The sequence below is a fragment of the Dendrobates tinctorius genome, unplaced genomic scaffold (genome assembly GCF_039654945.1).
Source record: "Dendrobates tinctorius isolate UK_male_01 unplaced genomic scaffold, ASM3965494v1 ptg000167l, whole genome shotgun sequence".
NCBI lineage: Eukaryota > Metazoa > Chordata > Amphibia > Anura > Dendrobatidae > Dendrobates > Dendrobates tinctorius.
In genome coordinates, this window is record NW_027361834.1 from 1,994,437 (window position 1) to 2,014,319 (window position 19,883).

Here is a 19,883-nt window from a genome sequence, read left to right on the forward strand (position 1 = left end):
AAGGGCAGGAGCACCGTTTTGGAATGCAGAATTTGACGGAATGTTCTGCGGGTGTCATGTTGCGTTTGCAGAGCCCCTGATGTGCCAAAACAGTAGAAACCCCCCACAAGTGACCACATTTTGGAAACCAGACCCCCTAAGGAACTTATCTAGATGTGTGGTGAGCACTTTGAACCCCCAAGTGCTTCACAGAAGATTATAACGCCCGGGCGTGAAAATAAAAAATCATTTTTTTCCACAAAAATGATGTTTCATGAGGTATAATTTTTCCAATATTTCGGCCGACAGAGTCATGTGCATGCTTGATTTTTGCAGGAAGAGCTGACGGCTTTATTGGTACCATTTTCGGGCACATAACGTTTTTTGATCGCTTTCTATTCAGATTTTTCTGTTCATTTTTTGAATGAACAAAAACCAGCAATTTAGCAATGCTTTTTTTCCCCCTTTTTTCCGCGTGTGGTAAAATTAGTATGGCAGCTTTATTCTTCGGGTCACTACGATTACAGCGATACCTCATTTATATCTTTTTTTTATGTTTTAGTGTTTTTTACACAATAAAAACTTTTATAGAAAAAATAATTATTTTTGCATCACTTTATTCTGTGAACTATAACTTTTTTATTTTTTCGCTGATGATGCTGTATGGCAGCTCGTTTTTTGCGGGACAAGATGACGGTTTCAGCGGTACCATGTTTATTTATATCCGTCTTTTTGATTGCGTTATTGCACTTTTTCCAAGCGGTATGATGATACCGCTTAAAAAAGAATAATTTACCACTTTTTTGTGTTTTTTTTTTACGGCGTTCACTGAAGGGGTTAACTAGGGTGACACTTATTGATGGGATGTTTACGGATGTGGTGATACCAAACGTGTATTTTTTTTGTTTATTTTATTTTTTTTACATAAAAATGTGTAATTTTGAGGGGATTTTTTAAAGGGAATTTTATTATATTTGAATACTTTTTATTTTACATATTTTTAAAAAAAAGGTTTTGTTTTTTTACCTTGTCCCTTCATGGGACTTTGACTTTCACATTAGGTATAATACATTGCAATGCTCCATCATTGTAATGCATTATACCAATGCTGAAAGCTGGTGTCACCATGCTATGAGCATGTTCTCACCAGCTCTCCATAGGTAAATGACCCGGAGGTTGTCATGACACCTCCGGGTCATCATGGCACAGGTCGGGTCCCGCGATTACATCAACCTAACATCTTTTAGCAAAATATTAATATATGACCAGAACACAAAGCTATACAAAAGATGCAACAAGGGTTGAAAAAAAAACAACAAAAAAAACAACAACCCCAAACTAAAATAAAAAAAAATAAAAAAACATAGGTTTTTAATCAATCCTCCCCAGTCAGATTGTGTGTGTGGGGGGGGGGGGGGGGGAGGGGGAGTATACCAATATCCCATATAAGGTTGAAAACTGCTGCTTTTGAGGCATAGTGGAAAGCTCAGAAGGTAAGGAGCACCATATTGGAGTTCATATTTAGCTGGAATAGGGGGCAATTGGTGAGATTAAATTTACCATCTCCCTTTTACAAGACATCTAAGCTCAAAAGCTGTACTTAAAGGGGTTGTCTGGCCTTAAAGTGACTGCAGACATGTGAATCCTCACACTACGCTCTGTGAACATTCTGTGTCGGGAGGTCACGTGACCATAAGTATGTGGTTTTCATACTTACGGCCACATTCCAACTAGACTGTGTCCGACCTCGCTCAATACACATGTATGGAGTGACACTGCGCTCATCTAGATGGCACGTGACCGTATGTACGCAAATCACACACCTGCAGTCACCGCCGGCACCGGAGAGCCTTCAGAGTGCTCGCGATGTGAGGTTTCACAAGTCTGCAGTGAGAGAGACTAACCGCAGACTTGTACTCTAAAGCTGGACGTTGTAGAGCACAGAACATGGAATAGTGCTGTACCAATATGGGGGAGAGTTATGGAACGGTCTAAGAAAACCGGGCTTAAGTGCGCGGAGCGAGCAATCAAAGGATTTCTTATAGTGCTGAAAAAAAAAAGTGAAAGCTGCGGGGAGGCATGGTTGCTTAAGAGAGCAAGTTTTTGTAATTACTTCCAATTATGTGGTCTTTTCACTTGCAAAAAAAAATTCCATTTTTTAAGATGCACAAATGTAACCCACCATAGCATGTCCGGAGCAAGACAATGATGACTGATGTGGTCAAGCGCGCACTTACCTACTGCATTTGTTTGCCCATTTTCGGCAGCCATCATTAGTGGAGTCTTTCCAGAAGAATCCACAGCGTTTACTTGAGCATTATGGCTGAGCAAAAGCTGCAAACATTCAACGTGGTCTGTAAAGGCTGCAGCATGAAGGGGCGTCCTGCAGAGAAATAATAGAAAAAAAAAATCTATGAGGAGAGACGTGGGAAGCAGGAGCTGGAGGGGAACAGGCTAGCACTCTACTTGGCTGCCTCAGACTTTCAAAGGAGCTATGTGATGTACGTGCGACCAGCGCCGCATCCAAACTGCACCTTCACTGCAGTTATGAAGGAGTAGAAACAGGGGGCTTGGCACCTCCATTCCAATAACCTAAGGTGCCCCCTGAGATTCTCATGTTTAGGTGATAAATATCTATTATAGAAAACGCTTCACAGTACCTAGCCTAGACAGACACTATACCACTATGAGTGGTTGTAACCATGGATCCCTAAGCGACTACATCACTAATCAGAAGAACTATACAACATTTCTAATTGGAGGTATTTGCTAATAGTACTACACCCTAAACTACATATTGGGCTAGGAACTTGGAGATGGGAATACCCCATAAACGAAAACTTAATTTAACCGTGATGGAATTATCAATACATTTAAGAGCCCAAGAACTGGCCTACATGTATCGGCAGGTTCTGCCTAATTCGTGGCCTACCATTATTTTTTACCAAAATGCAATAAATGTTAAATTATATGTGATTGTCTTTACATTGCTGGACTCTTTCTGGGTTTTGGAACTGAAACGTATGTGGACCCAAGCAGTTGTCAGTGCAAGCGGTGATTCCTCACCAGACTGACAGGGAGCTGCTTTTTGGTACATGTTCATTTAAACAATAGGTCATTTTCTAATGACACATTCCCTATAAGGGTTTATTCACACGTGGTTTTCTAACAGCTATTGCACTTAATGTAACTCGCAGCAAAAAATCGTAACAAGACTTTGCCGTGTGAATAAACCCCATTATGGAGACCATCTATTTTGCGCTTCTTGTACGCACCTTCCTTTGGAGTCCACTGCGTTCACAATGCTTGTACCTAATGTGTCTATTAACATTTCTGCAGCACTTTCATTGTCATTGATCCTGAAAGCAAGAGGAAAATAAAATGTTAGAAAGGCAATGTGAGCGGCCAGCTAGTCGGGTCCTTACTACTTGTGGATCCTCTTACACTGCACAATGCAGGGGACTAAATGAATTTCCTTCCATTCTCTGAAATACTTCTTGTTCCAGCAGTAGTTCTACACACGAATCATGGCCTGTAGGGAGACAGAAGACAGAATTCACTTCAATTTTACATTTGTAATTCAACATTTTAGGGGAAAATGACAATTAAGTTCTAACAAGACCAATAGTAAAAATGGCAAAGATATTTACGTTGATTTATGACAAAAATATTCTGAAAATTCAAAAGTTTTTCTACTCACTAAAATTGTAATGTTTTACTATAGTAACCATTTGCACTTTCAACCCTTTTTCCCTTTATGATATGACACAGTTTTCTGATCCCCGCTTTCTAAAAACCTTAACATTTTCTCATTGCATTGACGTAACTTAATGAACGATTGTTGCATCAAGAGTCATATTAAAATTTAAAGCAAAAACATTCTGCAATATTTATTTTTTGCTCATTCACTGTGCCGTACAAAGTACACATTTTTCTGCGTTAGCTTTCTGTAAAGCACTTACTTCGTTAATAGAAAAAAAAAAGGGGAAGAATTGCTAAATAATTTTACTAAAGTTGTGTAAAATAGGGATTTTTGTGTACTCACTGTAAAATCCTTTTCTCCGAGCCAATCATTCGGGGACACAGACAGTGGGGTGTTATGCGGCTTGCCACTAGGAGGACACTAAGTAAACCAGAAAAAAAGTTAAACTCCTCCCCTGCAGTATACACCCTCTCGCTGGATGAGACTTCTCCAGTTCTTGTTTAGTATACTGCAGGGGAGTTGTTAACATTTTTCTGGTTTACTTACTCCTTGTGGCAAGCAGCATAACACCTCACTGTCTGTGTCCCCCAATGAGGAGTAGGAGAAAGTGGATTTGTAACCCTAGCCAAACCCTCATAGTGACACCATTCAATTTGCAACTTTATAAAAATATGCCAGTAGCCCAAACCCTAGGAGGTTTCCCAATATTTATTGTAAATATAAACTAGTGCCCAGGGGATAGGGAGAAAGAAAATCAAAGAGCTGCGGCCAAAGTCATAGGTCCTGTGTGGTGGCCCGAAATTGGAAAGGAGTATAAAAGAAACTGTGCAGCAGTTAACAGTGCGCTCAGCGGAATCAATACTCCGCACGCCTTACCAGGATCCCATGGTTTGAATCAAGAACTACTTGTACTAAACTGTATGTTTCTAATAAGCATCACACTTTGATCTTTCCTGATTATGAACTAACTGGTAATGCATCTAACATCCCCCTGACAGGAATAGTCCAGCTAATGGGCCTCTGATGAACATCGAGGAATATTCCTTTGCACTCTAGTCATTAAGCATGCCTATTACAAACCACTTGTCTCTATAGGAAGTATTGCATTATTTATTGAATCCACATTTTTATGAAAGCCATTCCATGCAGATCAACACTACAGTTATATCTATTTTCAATAATGTGTGCCTTCTTGTCTTGCCTTCTTTGCCCCCTCCAATCTGTAAGTGCGACAGCAACATTTGTTTATTCATTATACTTGTTTTCCAGTATTGTCACAGTGCACAGCCACATGAATCTACACAAGTGTCTATAAAGCCATGAGTTTCTTAAAGGGGTCATCCAGTTTTTTAGTTATTTATTTTTTACTATGAACCTAAAAACTAACAGGCAACTACCTGGCGTTGGCTCAGGGATGTCACTAACTGCTCGTGCCAGCGATTCAGCTGCTCCTCGTCAACAAAGCAGCTCTTCCTCTTCCGGGCTTATCTGTTGACAGGGCATGACTGCTGACATCATAGTGGACTGATAGTCGATTGCCTGCAGTTAGACATGACGTTGGCAGTGAAGCCCCATCAACAGCTCAGTGAAAGACAAGCCACTGCCTAGTAGATGTGATGCTATCAGTAGCCACAGATTTGCCAGCAGGATCGATCTGTGACTGCTCTATGCCAGCACAGATATGTGCCAAGCTAACAGGCAGGTAGTTGCTAATTACCTGCCTGTTGTGCCCTAGCAACTACCTGCCTGTTAGCGCTTAGGCTTGTAGTAAGAAAAATAGTCCCAGATAACCCCTTTAACAACCTCACCTCCCGCTTCAACGGATCCCAGCAATTCCACATTTTTTTTGCAACAGATTGTACTTCATGTTAGTGATACATTTAGGAAGATATTTTCACAAGTAAATGCAGAATTTTGAAGAAAATTTAGCAATTTTCAAACTTAATTTTTATGCCCTTAAAGTGAACATGTCACCAGGTTTGGCCGACAAGTTACAGCCACTGCCTTTCAGGGCTTATCTACAGCATTCTATAATAAGCCCCCGATCCGACTTGCAAAAGAAGAAAAATAACTTATTGTACTCACCCGGGGGCGGTCTGGTCCGATGGGTGTCGCAGGTCCTGGTCCGGTGCCTCCCATCTTCTTGCGATGCTGCCCTCCTGCTTGCATCACAGGCTCCACGGAATTGCGCGCCTGCACAGGCGTACTTATCTGCCCTGTTGAGGGCAAAGCAATTTCCTACAGTGTGCAGGAGCTGGGCCTCTCTGATCTTTCCCAGCACCTGCGCACTGGGCATTTAAGTACACCTGTGCAGGAGAGTGGCATCGCAATAAGATGGGACCAGGACCTGCAACACCCATCGGACCGGACAGACCAGCAGGTGAGTATAAGGCTGAGTTCACATGTCGCGTTTTTTTTGCGGCGGTTTTAAACGCGCGATTTTGCTGTGAAAGCGCGAATAAGCATCCCATGCAATCTTATGGGATTCCGCAATGCTGTGCTAATACTGCAATTTTTTTTTGCTGCAGATTTGGTGCAGTGTATGTGCGAAGCTCCACCAAACTCCCAGCAAGTTCCAGTGACCAGCACCACCCACTGCCCACTCATTGGCTGGCAGTAAACTGCACCAGCACTCATCTTTATTATTCCAGCATTGGAAAGAACACAGCAGTGATCCTGTATTTGTGAAAGCAGCACAATACATACATACACCCCCCCAACACTTCACACTGTTACAGCTGCTGATTGGACAGGCTGCTCCCATCAGTATTTGTGTTATTAGAGACACAGTGCTCACACATACACTGCACCAAATCTGCTGCTGTGTGAAGGCCTCAGTGACACAGAGCTGTCTCATTCACACAGCAGAGGCTTTGTCACAGAACAGATTACATCAGTGACTGCCATACCCTGTGCAGATTAGAAGCTGCAGACCCCCATCACTGGCCATCACACAGTCTATTCTCACTGCTGCCAGCAGCCTGGGACAGTGAGGGAAGGAATTACTGATAATGAGTTATGTATTGTAATCATGGAGTGGCCCAGAATACTGGACGATTTTCACTCCTCACTAGTTTCACTTTGCATAGATCACTGTTCAGTGTGTGTCTCGGGGAGGAGCAGCTCTCTGCAGTGAGGCTGCTGGAGGGGAAGAATTAATTACTGTGTGATGAGGGCTGCTTCATGTGGACGGGGAGGGCCTGTAGCTATGGAGGGTGGGGTTGTTGCTATAGAGGGCATGTTTGGAGTAGAGTAGGAGGTTACGACCAGTTCTCATCTCAATGCCATAACACCCCCTCCCTTGGACGTTCTGTTCAGAATATCTAGAAAACCGTGCAAACTAGTGACAGAAAGTAAATTATTTATTGTCATAATTCTGCAGCCCAGATATGTACTCAGATTATGTGAAAAGCCCGGACAACCCCTTTAACGTTGGAACCCCCTATATTTCTGTTAACAGATGACAGACCTGAGTGGGGACTTGTTTTTTTGTGGATTGAGTTGAAGTTTTTGTTGGGAACATTTTACATTTTGGACATTGGGAACACATTTATCCGGCACTCTACACTGAGCACTTACATCGGGATTTCCATGTAAATCTCAGAATGACGTGATTCAGATGAAACCCTCAAGGGTTCCATTCACTATAAAAAGGCAGCAGAGTTACTCTGGACTCCATCTGACCTCTGTTCAGTGGTGTCTTTCTTTTCAGACCTGCACAAAACTGTGGCTGATCGTGCTTTTATGCACGCCTGAAAAGGCAGGCACCGCTGGATCACAGGCTAGGCAACGTCACACAGCGCCTCCATCTGCCTCATTTTAGGGAATAATCCGTCGGGTTCCGTCTGAATCACGTTTTTCAGAGATCTACATGGAAATCGTGGTTTAAGCACTCAGCGCAGCATAAATGTGAGCCGAGTCTTACTGCGATTTTTGGGAGACAGAACGAAAAAAAATCAACAGCAGATGATAGATTGGTTTTATTTTTTACGCCATTCCTCATGCGGTATAAGTAATTAGGCGACTTTATTCTTTGGGTCGGTGCGATTACAGCCATACCAGATTTACATCGGATTTTTATATATATATTTTTTTGAGGGACGAGTTGACTTTTGTTTAAAATTAGTAAACTTATCGGGCACAATTTTTTTTTTTTTTTGTCACTTTCTATTCCGAATTTTGGGAGGTGCAATGAAGAACCAGCAATTCATGATTTTATTTAAAGCTGTTTCACGTGGTAATATTGATAAGGCAGCTTAGGGCTATGTTCACATGCTGCATTTTTGCTGCGTTTTCCTCTGCAGACAAAACCTGCTCTCTTGGCAGCAAAGAAGTTGCTTAGAAAAAACAGGTTTTGCTGCGTTTTTCAGGATCCCGAAGTTCAGCTTTGCTTCCACCACAGAAGCATGAACAAAGCAAGGTGTTAGGTCACCAATGCCAGAAATAAGTGAAAACCTAAAACCATTTTGGAAAAAAGGGCAATTTGAGCAAATTTAGGGGAAAAATATTTTATGCCTGTAAAAACAGTGACTGTGCTGAACAAAAAAGTTCACATATGAGTTCATGAAAAAATACACAACTGCAAATGTAACAGCAGAGGGTGTTGAATTGGTCAGGAATAGTTTACCTAAGACATTGGCAGAGCATTGAGTTTGTAGGACACTTTACCTTTTACACTTTGGTCGGCCCTTGATTTTATCAGGTATTGCTCAATTTCACACCTTGGTCAGCCAATGGTTACTTTATATATACCACTAATTTAATTAAATTGAACTAATCCTAACTGCCATTCTTAGGTGAGGAGACATTAAGGTTTAGCTTGGGAAAAATCACAACAATAAGGCTAAGTTCACACGTAGCGGAATTCCCGCGGAAGCTACCGCGAGAATTCCGGAATTCTATTCCGCGGGAAAAATAGCATTTTAAATTCCTGCGGAAAAACTAGCGTTTTGCAAGCGTAATTAGCTTGCAGAATGCTAGCGTTTTCCAAGCGATCTGTAGCATCGCTTGGAGAACTGAATGACAGGTTGGTCACACTCGTCACACAGTGTTTGACGAGTGTGACCAACTTTTTACTATTGAGGCTGCCTATGCAGCCTCAATAGTAAAAGATAGAAAGTTAAAAATAATAATAATAATAATAAAAAAAAAAAAAATAAAAAAAAAAAAAATAAATCGGGTTATATTCCCCCTCCGACATCCTGCGCAGCATCCCCAGGCCTCCGCGATGCTGCGGCAGGTCCCGTTCCCAGTAATGCATTGCGATAACCTTTGATGACGTCGCGGTCTCGCGAGACCACTACAGCATCGCGAGACGAGACGTCAGCAAAGGTCATCGCAATGCATTACTGGGAACGAGACCTGCCGCGTGTATCGCTGAAGCCTGGTGACGCTGCGCGGGACGTCGGAAGGTGAATATAACCCGATTTTTTAATTTTAACCCCTTTCTGCCATGAGACGTACTATCCCGTCCATGTGCCCTGGGACTTAATTCCCAGGGACGGGATAGTACGTCATAGCTGATTATCACAGCTGACACCTGGCACAATGTGTCAGGGGCGGTCACGGACCGCCCCCGACACGTTAACCCCTTGCACACCGCAATCAAACACGATTGCGGTGTACCGGGGGGCTAAAGGGAAGCATCGGCAGGGAGGGGGCTCCCTCCGTGCTTTTCTGAGCCCCCCATGGCAGCGCAATGTGCAGCGCTGCTGCGGGGGGCTCCTTCCCTGCAGGCCCCCGAATCCAAGATGGCGACGGGGACCTGCAGGGAGCCGGCTTCCTCAGTGCCTGCAAAGCGCAGGCATGAGGAAGTCTGCAGCAGTGCCTGTGACAGATCGCTGATCTGTCAAAGTGATCTGTGAAGTGACAGATCAGCGATCCGTCACAGGACAGTGATGTCCCACCTGGGACTATGTAATAAAGTAAAAAAAAAAATAAATAAATAAAATAATTAAAAAAAAAAAAAAAAACGCCAAAAAAAATTAGAAAAAAAAATTCCCCCCAAAAATCCATTTCTTGGAAATAAAAAAATAAAAGTACACATATTAGGTATCGCCGCGTCCGTAACGACCTGCCCTATAAAACGGTCCCATTAGTTAACCCCTTTAGCGAACCCCTTAAAAAATAAAAAACGAAGCAAAAAATAATTATTTATTATCATACCGCCAAACAAAAAGTGCAATAACGCGTGATCAAAGAGGCGCATATAAATATCCATGGTACCGCTGTAAACGTCATCTTGTCCCGCAAAAACCGAGCTGCCACACAGCATCATCAGCGAAAAAATTAAAAAGTTATAGCTCGCAAAATAAAGCGATGCAAAAATAATTATTTTTTATATAAAATAGTTTTCATTGCATAAAACCGACAAAACATAAAAAAACGACCTAAATGAGGTATCGCTGTAACCGTACTGACCCGAAGAATAAAGCCGCTTTATCAATTTTATCGCACGCGGAACGGTGTAAACGCACCCCCCCAAAATAAATTCATGAAACGCTGGTTTTTGTTCATTCTGTGTCCCAAAAATCGGAATAAAAAGCGATCAAAAAAAGGTCACGTGCCCGAAAATGGTACCAATAAAAAAGTCAACTCGTCCCGCAAAAAATAAGACCTCACATGACTCGGTGGGTCAAAATACGGAAAAATTATAGCTCTCAATATGTGGTGATGCAAAAACTATTTTTACAATTAAAAGCGTCTTTTAGCGTGCGACAGCTGCCAAACATAAAAACCGCCATAAATAGTAAATCAAACCCCCCGTTATCACCCCCTTAGTTAGGGAAAAATAATAAAATTAAAAGAAAATGTATTTATTTCCATTTTCCCATTAGGGTTAGGGCTGAGATTAGGGTTAGGGGTGTGTTGGGGTTAGGGTTGGAGTTAGAATTGGGGGTTTCCACTGTTTGGGCACATCAGATGCTCTCCAAGTGCAACATGGCGTCTGATCTCAATTCCAGCCAATTCTGAGTTGAAAAAGTCAAATGGTGGTCCTTCCCTTCCAAGCTCTGCCATGCGCCCAAACAGTGTTATACCCCCACATATGGGGCATCAGCTTACTCAGGACAAATTGCAAAACAACTTTTGGGGTCCAATTTCTCCTGTTACCCTTGGGAAAATAAAAAAAAATGGGGACTAAAAGATAATGCTTGTGGAAAAAATACGATTTTTTTATTTTCACGCCCGGTCGTTATAAACTTCTGTGAAGCATTGGGGGGTTCAAAGTGCTCACCACACAACTAGATAAGTTCCTTAGGGGGTCTAGTTTCCAAAATGGGGTCACTTGTGGGGGGTTTCCACTGTTTAGGTACATCAGGGGCTCTCCAAACATGACATGGCGTCCAATCAGAATTCCAGCCAATTTTGCATTGAAAAAGTTAAACGGCGCTCCTTCCCTTCTGAGCTCAGCCATGCGCCGAAACAGTGGTTCCCCCCACATATCAGGTATCAGCGTACTCAGGACAAATTGCACAATAAATTTTGCAGTCCAATTTCTCCTGTTACCCTTGGTAAAGTACAAAAAATTGAACCTGAAGTATTTTTTTTGTGAAAAAAAGTTTAATGTTCATTTTTTTTTAAATATTCAAAAAATTCCTGTGACGCACCTAAAGGGTTAATAAACTTTTTGAATGTGGTTTTGAACACCTTAAGGGGTGCAGTTTTTAGAATGGTGTCACTTTTGGGTATTTTCTATCATATAGATCCCTCAAAGTGGCTTCAAATGTGATGTGATCCGTAAAAATAAAATGGTGTTGCAAAAATGAGAAATCGCTGGTCAATTTTTAACCCTTATAACTTCCTAACAAAAAAAAAAAATTTTGGTTCCAAAATTGTGCCGATGTAAAGAAAACATGTGGGAAATGTTACTTATCAAGTTTTTTTATGTGCCGTAGCTCTGTGATTTAAGGGCATAAAAATTCAAGGTTGGAAAATTGCGAAATTTTCAAAATTTTCGCCAAATTTCCGTTTTTTTCACAAATAAACGCAAGTTATTTGAATGAAATGTTACCACTATCATGAAGTACAATATGTCACGAGAAAAGAATGTCAGAATCACCGGGATCCATGGAAGCGTTTCAGAGTTATTACCTCATAAAGGGACAGTGGTCAGAAGTGTAAAAAATGGCCAGGTCATTAACGTGCAAACCACCCTTGAGGCTTAAGGGGTTTATTCTATTTTTTACAGGGATATAGTACCAAGAGCCCGGAGACCAGTCTCCTCCTCTCTGGACCGTGGGTACCATCCGCAAATATTCTACTTACTTTTCGCATGGTGGGCACAGCCACATGTGGAAAGTAAGCAGAACAATGCATTCCTATGTGGGTGGAATCGCCGCGATTTGGCAAATAAGGCTACTTTCACACATCAGTTTTTTGCCGTCAGGCAGGATCCGGCTATTTTTAGAAAAAACGGATCCGGCATAAATTTTGGAGAACTGTAGAAACAGATCCTTTTTTTGCTGGATCCGTCTAGCAGGTTATATCTGTTCCTGGGGGCTGGCCAATTGGATCTGAGCATGCGCAGACTTAAAAAAAACGGATCCGGTGGCTGGATCCGTCTTTTTCTGGATCCGGCGCCCATAGACTTTCATTGTAGCAAAAAGCTGGAAGCGCCGGATCCGGCGCTTCCGGCTTTTTCGCCGGAGACAAAAAACGTTACAGTAGCCGTTTTTTCCAGACGCCGGAATGAGACAAGTTGCCGGATCCGGCAAAAAACGGATGAAACGCAATGCCATCCGGCACGATCCGGCGCTAATGCAAGTCAATGGGGAAAAACTGGATCCGGCATTGCATTTTGCCGGATCCGGTTTTACAAAAAAAAGCCGGATCGCGCCTGAAGGCAAAAAACTGATGTGTTTAAGAGGCCTTAGTGAGCATGCTGCGGATTTTTCCGCGATGTGATTCCGCCGCGGGAAAATCCGCAACATTAGCACAGCATTGCGGAATCCCATAGCATTGCATGGGATGCTGGTTTTTTTTTTGCATTTTCGCGGCAAAATCGCAGCGAAAATGCGAAAAAACACGCTACGTGTGAACGCAGCCTAAATGTGTTTCACATTCTGCTGTACATGCTCTCACTAAAAACACAGCAAAAAGCAATACCTTTTGCACTTATTCATTGCTTTCTGTGGGTGAAAAACGCTACTAAAAGGCTAAAAGAAGTGACATGCTACAGTTTTTAAATAAGGAGCAGTTTTCCAGTTCAGTCAGGAAAAAAAAAGTGGGAATGAGATTTCTGAAATCTGGTCCCTTTTGATGGTACTGTAAAATGCAGCCTTAGAATTTGCATAAATAAACAGACAACACCAAGGTTACTTACCGGTAGCTGGTTTTTCCGGAGCCCATGACGGCACACGAGGGGATCCGCCCAGCCAGGACAGGAACCCTACTGAAGATAAAAGGGGCGGTACCTCTCCCTCGCTTCAGTTGGTTTACAGAGCATGAGAGGGCCCCCGGGTTAGTACACATGGTAAAACTACCACCACATTATATCTAACTAAAAAAACACCCAAACTATAGTGCACACCAAAAAGAGTGATAAGGGGGGGAATATACAGGTGCCGTCATGGGCTCCGGAAAAAACGGCTGCCGGTAAGTAACCTTGGTGTTTTCCAGTCTCCCATGACGGCACACATGAGAGACTTTTGTAGAATAAGACACCGAATAAGACACCTTAGGGAGGGACCACCGCTTGCAGCACCCTTCTACCAAAGGTTAGGTCAGTAGAGGAAGATAGATCAAGTCGGTAGTGCTTAAAAAAAAAAAAAAAAATAATTAAAAAAGAAAAAAAAAATTCGAAGGTGAGGACCAAGTAGCGGCTTTACAAATCTGTTCAATCAATTCCTCAGCCTTCTCTGCCCAGGAGGTAGCCACGGCTCTGGTGGAGTGAGCCTTGATGCCTTCTGGAACCGGAGCGCCACTTGCAGAGTAGGATAACATAATGGCCTCCCTGATTCATCTGGCAAAGGTACTCTTAGATACCCCGTGCCCTTTTCTACTACCCTGAAAGGCTACAAAAAGGGACTGATCTTTCCTCCACTGACTAGTTATTGACATATACTGTAATATGGCTCTCCTTACATCCAATGTATGTAACTTTTGCTCCCCAGGGTTTCTAGGATTATTACAGAAAGATGGCAAGGAGATCTCCTGAGTCCTATGAAACTTTTGGACCACCCTGGGGAGGTACGCCGGGTCTGGTCTTAGAACCACTCGGTCATCCAAGATCTGCGTATACGGAGGGCATATAGATAGAGCTTGTTGGTCGTTCACCCTACAGGCCGATGTTAAGGCTACCAGTAATAGAGTTTTAAGTGTGAGTAGTTTTGGTGACAGCTCTTGTAATGGTTCAAAGGGATCTTTGGTTAAAGCTTCTAAGACTAGATTCAGGTCACAGGGTGGTATCTTTGGGATAATGACCAGCCTCGATCTGCCACAGGACTTTATGAACCGGGACAACCACCTATTGGCTGCTAGGTTGCAGTTATATAGGGCCCCCAGAGCTGAGACTTGGACTTTGAGGGCTTTAGTGGCTAACCCAAGTTGCAGCCCCAACTGTAGGAATTCTAGGATAGGTCCCACTGGAGCTACATCCCCTAAAGGTTCCCCCATGAAGTCTGGGAACTTTTTCCACGTTCTACCGTAGATTTGGGATGTTATAGGTTTCCTACTCTTCAACAGGGTGGAGACTAACCCTGAAGAGATTCACTGGCGACTCAGTAGCGCCCTCTCAAATTCCAGGCTGCGAGATGGAAGCCCTTCACCTGAGAGTGGACCACTGGTCCCTGGGAAAGCAGGTCTGGAACCTCCGGTAAGATCCATGGATCGGTCACTGACATGAGTCTCAGAAGGGAGAACCATGGCCTCCTCGGCCAAAACGGAGATATAAGAATTATTCTCGCTCAATCCTCCCTGATTTTCCGGACCACTACTGGGATCATTGTTATCGGGGGGAATACATAGGCCAGGATGAACATCCAGGGTATTTGTAGGGCATCTACTGCGAAGGGGTTTTCTCTTGGATTCAGTGAGCAGAACTTCCTGACCTTTCTGTTGCGTGCGGTGGTGAACAGGTCTATTTCCGGTTTGCCCCAGGCTTGCACTATTTGTTGGAAAACTTGGGGGTTTAGGGACCATTCCCTCTGTCCTAGGTGCCTGCGACTCAGGAAGTCTGCTTGTGTATTTTCTACCCCCTTTATATGCAGTGCTATGATGGATAACAGATGTTGTTCTGCTAAATGGAAAAGTAGATCTGATATTTCCATGAGGCCCCGAGATCTCGTTCCCCCCTGGTGGTTGATGTAGGCTACCACTGCCCGATTGTCCGTCATGACTCGAGTGTGGCGGCCCAAAGCAAGGGGAGAAAATGTTTCACGGCTTTTTCTACTGCCTATAGTTCTTTTACATTTGAACCGTGATCCTTTTCTAGCGAGGACCAGGTTCCCTGTATTGAGTGGGGTCTCATGTGTGCTCCCCATCCTGTGGCACTCGCGTCGGTTGTAATGTCCTCGACTGGTTTTTGCCACGGGACACCGGCTGTTAGATGCTTTTCTACAGTCCACCAGAGTAGGGAATCTCTTACAGCCATGGAGAGACATAGTATGCCCTCTAAATGCCCTTTCAATTGCTTTTGTGCTGACAGAACTTCCCACTGTAGTTGTTTTAAGTGGTACTGTGCCCACGCTACCGCAGGTATGCATAATGTCAACGAGCCTAAAAGGGACATTGCGTTCCTCAGTGTCATAGCTGGCCTTTGTATTGCTGTGCGAGCTAGGCCCCTTATCTTGGTCACTTCGTTCTCTGGAAGGAGGCAGCGTTGTCGCTCGGAGTCCAGTATTAACCCTAGGAAGGATTGCACTTTTACTGGTGTTAATCTTGACTTGGGGATGTTTACTATCTATCCTAGTCCTATTAAAGTTGATATCACTTCCTTCACTTGGTGTGTGCAGTGGGTCTCCGACCTCCCTACGACAAGAAAGTCGTCCAGGTATGGGACGATCACTATGTCTCGGGAACGAAGAAAAGACATTACTTCGGCCATCACTTTGGTGAAAACTCTGGGGGCTGTAGACAGGCCGAACGGAAGGGCTGCGTATTGGTAGTGTTTTACCTGACCTTGGACGTAGAGCGCTACTCTCAAGTCTTTTTGATACTCCCGATGGATTGGGATGTGATAGTAGGCATCTTAAGTCTATCACTGCCATGAGGCAGTGCTGGAACAGGATTTTTGTGGCTGTATTGATTGATTCCATTTTAAAGGAGCAATTGTCTACCCACTGATTGAGTCTCCTCAGGTTGACTATGGTTCTCCAAGAGCCGTCTGATTTTTGTATTAAAAAGAGGGGGGAGTAAAACCCCCTTCCTTCTTCTTGCACTGGGACTTCTTGTAGGACTTGTTTTTGCACTATGTAAGAACAAAACCGTTGGCACAACCCTGAGAATTGTGGGTGGTGCCCAAGTAGGATCCCAATCCGTAAACTAAATATATATAAACTTGGCACACACCAAAGGTTTCTGATGCAGAAAGGTGATTTTTAATTATACAACAGTACATACATACACAGACGTTTCGGTCTAGGACCTTCATCAATGTACGATATATTGTACTGTGAGATTCTTAGTGACTGGGCTTTGTGAGATAGACCAATCCTGTGAGGAGGCACATGAAGCCGTCCCACTGCGTAGTGGTTTGTGGAGTGTGGACGCAGTATCCACCGCGAATCCCAAGTGCACTTGGGATTCGCGGTGGATACTGCGTCCACACTCCACAAACCACTACGCAGTGGGACGGCTTCATGTGCCTCCTCACAGGATTGGTCTATCTCACAAAGCCCAGTCACTAAGAATCTCACAGTACAATATATCGTACATTGATGAAGGTCCTAGACCGAAACGTCTGTGTATGTATGTACTGTTGTATAATTAAAAATCACCTTTCTGCATCAGAAACCTTTGGTGTGTGCCAAGTTTATATATATTTTGTTTTTGCACTAGTCCCAAGACTTCCGTCTCCAGGGCCAGCTGTTGCTCTTGGGCTCTCCTTCGGGGTGCCATTATAAAGGTATGCCTGGGCAGACGGTTGAATTTTATTTTTAAACCGTCCTTGATTATGTTTAGGACCCATGGAGATTTTTTGGAGGAAGTAGAGGGCCCTTTAAACATATAGCCCGATCCTTTCCTTTCTTTAAAGTCCCAATTTTTCCTATCTCCCGGGGGACGACCCCTGTTAAGTCTACTCCTCCGAAAGGGCTGCTTTTTGGGTTCTCCCAGAAATCGGGGAAAGCCTTTCTTCCTATCCCCGCATGTTCCAAAATTTCATCTAGTTTTTTCCCGAAGAGGAATTGGCCATCACATGGAATGGAACATAATCATGTTTCGATGGCAAATCTCCTGGACACCCTTTAAGCCACAGGGTTCGTCTTGCCGCATTTGACAGGCTTGCTGCTCTAGCTGTCAACCTTGCGGAATCTGCAGAGGAATCTGATAGGAAAGTCGCTGCTCCGTGTACCAGTGTCAGATTAGACAGTATTTCGTCCCTAGGAACTCTATCCTTGTTCTGGTCCTCTATTTGTTGTAGCCAGACCACGAGGGCACGAGCGGTACTAGTACCAGCAATCGCTGGTTTTAATCCACCTGCCGAAGCTTCTCAGATATGCTTCAGGAAACCATCTGCTTTTTTTATCAAGCGGATCTTTCAGCACGCCAGAGTCCCCTAATGGTAGAGATACCTTTTTTGAGGATTTAGCTACGGCACCATCAATTTTTGGGACTTTTTCCCAGGTTTCTGAATCCTTTTGCTCAAATGGGTACCTCCTTTTTGATGTAGAAGGTAAGCCCCCTGACCTCTCAGGTTTTTTCCATTGCCCGTCAATTAAGGTCTTTATCTTATCGTTTACAGGGAAGGTGCATTTTTTCCTTTCCTCCAGCCCTCCAATCATAACATCCTCCAATGATTTAGGAGTCTTTTCCTCCTAAAGGCCCATTGTAGACCTGACAGCTTTGACCAGCTTTTCCACGTCCTCTGTTGGGAAAACACGGACGGCCCCCTATATCGCTGTCCGAGGAGGTTTCTGAGGACTGAGTACAGGAAGAGGAGGTGGACAGGGATCTTTCCCGACCTTTCTGCACTAGCGAGGCCTCGGAATCAGAATCCCTTCTACTTCTTTTATCCTTCTTTTTAAGGGCTGCCTTTAGGGTGCCTTTCAACTCCTCTTGTATTATAGCCCTAAGGCTAGTCACCAAATCAGGGGTTTCATCCTGTATGGTTTTGTTTATACAGTCAGCGCAGAGATCTTTCTGCCACTGATCTGCCAGCGGGTGTCTGCATAGGGTGCATTCTCTATTCTTTGTTTTGCCGCTAGACTTCCTCGACCCCTAGTGATCAAACAGAAAAAATGGAAGGGTGACATTCACGTAGATCACTCACGACCGCTGTCAATCAGGGGTACCGATCTTGGAGGCTCCTCAGATGCACTCGTGACGTTTCTTCTGGACGTCTCAGTCATGCCGTTCGACGTTTACGACTGCCGCTCCCACCACTCTAGTGGCTGCTCCTGGTATGCTGGCGGCTCGGCCTGGCATCTGGCGAGAGCTCTTGCTGCTGCTGTCACTGCTGCTCTTCTTGCCCCACTTCCATTGTGAAGTTTTAGGCATGAGTGCGTCTTCTGTGGTCATCCCCCTTATAAGGGATCCACTGCACTCTCCGCCTCCTCCGGTTACCCCCACAGCCCCTCCCCCGTCACGCGGCCGGGATCTTCTTTTGCCGGCCGGTGTTTTTCCGATGGGAGCCATCTTGGATTCCGGCGCCGCCTCACAACGTCACGCCCCTTTCCCAGCGTGCCCTGCGTGTGACGTCAGAGGGGTGCGACCCGGAATCGGCCGCCCCTTCCTGACCTGGATAGATGCGGCACAGGGGGGAGGACGGCGCGGCAGCCACGGCAGAGCCCCACGCCGTGCTGCATCTACGCCCGCTCAGACGCTGAGCCCCCAAGGGACCCGCGGACGGCGCTTCCCCCTCCCGAAGCACAGTGCCCAGGACCCCGCCTGTTCTTCCACGCCGACACGGGAGAGGGGCAGGTACGTGGGACGCCGTCTTCAGCACACGGGTCCCTGTCAGGACAGGAAACCCAACTGAAGCGAGGGAGAGGTACCGCCCCTTTTATCTTCAGTAGGGTTCCTGTCCTGGCTGGGCAGATCCCCTCTCTCGTGTGCAGTCATGGGAGACGGGAAAATAAAAAAGCATCACAAAACGCAACTTGTGAACATGGCCTTATTCTTTGGGTCTGTACAATTACAGTGATACCACCTTTATATCTTTTTTTATGTTTTGCCACTTTTACACAATAAAAAAACCAAAATAATAGTTTTTTCTGTATTTTGAGAGCTATAACTTATTTTTCCACTGATGGAGATGGCAGCTTCATTTTTGAGAGTCAAAATGATTTCAGAGATACCATTTTTATTTACATTCGTCTTCTCCACGTTTGTTTGTCGGTATGATGAAAAAGTATAGTTTTTTGCTTCCTGTTTAATTTATTTTTTAACGGTCTTCACTGAAGGGGTTAACTATAATTGGTTACGGCAGTTCTATAGATCACGCCGTTCCAGACAGGGCAATACCCAATGTACATTTTTTTTTGTTTATTTTTACATAAAAATATGTATATATGGGTATAACTATATTTTTAAAAAACTATTTTTACACTGACAGAACGCCTTTTACACCATGCTCTTGGCAAGGTCTAAACCGTAGCTGGCAGCCACGTTGTCATGATGACAACACTCGACAGCCAGTGACGTTGGGGGTGTTGATCACGTGGGAGGGGGAGCCTCCCCTAGACTAACAAATGCTGCCATAGATATTGATAGCGACATTTAGGGTTTAAACAGCTGGAGTGGTGCCTGCACCGCTTCTGGCTGTGACAGCCGGGGCTCACCCATTATATGTAAGCCAAGCTGCCGGCGGTAATCCGGTGGGCCCAGCTCCTGTGCCGCTCACAATCGCCAACTGAACTGTATGTCATGGGTTAGGAACCCCTTTCCAACTATGACGTGTAGGTACGTCAAAGGTCGTGAAGGGATTTAAAGGTGTTGTCTGACAAAACAGGATTTTTGGGTTGCTTACCGTAAAATCTGTTTCTCGGAGCCTTCATTGGGGGACACAGAGACCATGGGTGTACGCTGCTGCCACTAGGAGGCT

The 19,883-nt window shown here is 44.3% G+C and overlaps 1 protein-coding gene across 2 annotated transcripts in view; it reads right to left on the reverse strand.

Moving 5' to 3' along the window:
• The window catches only part of ANKRD28 (ankyrin repeat domain 28), a 200,781-nt gene that overhangs the window by 12,695 nt on the left and 168,203 nt on the right, over positions 1–19,883 (reverse strand). For both annotated transcript variants that reach the window (XM_073550723.1, XM_073550722.1), the window contains exons 22-24: positions 3,424–3,511; positions 3,255–3,338; positions 2,217–2,362 (exon numbers count right to left, since the gene is read on the reverse strand). In XM_073550723.1, the coding sequence (XP_073406824.1) occupies positions 2,217–2,362; positions 3,255–3,338; positions 3,424–3,511 (318 nt within the window). The remainder of the gene's footprint in view (positions 1–2,216; positions 2,363–3,254; positions 3,339–3,423; positions 3,512–19,883) is intronic.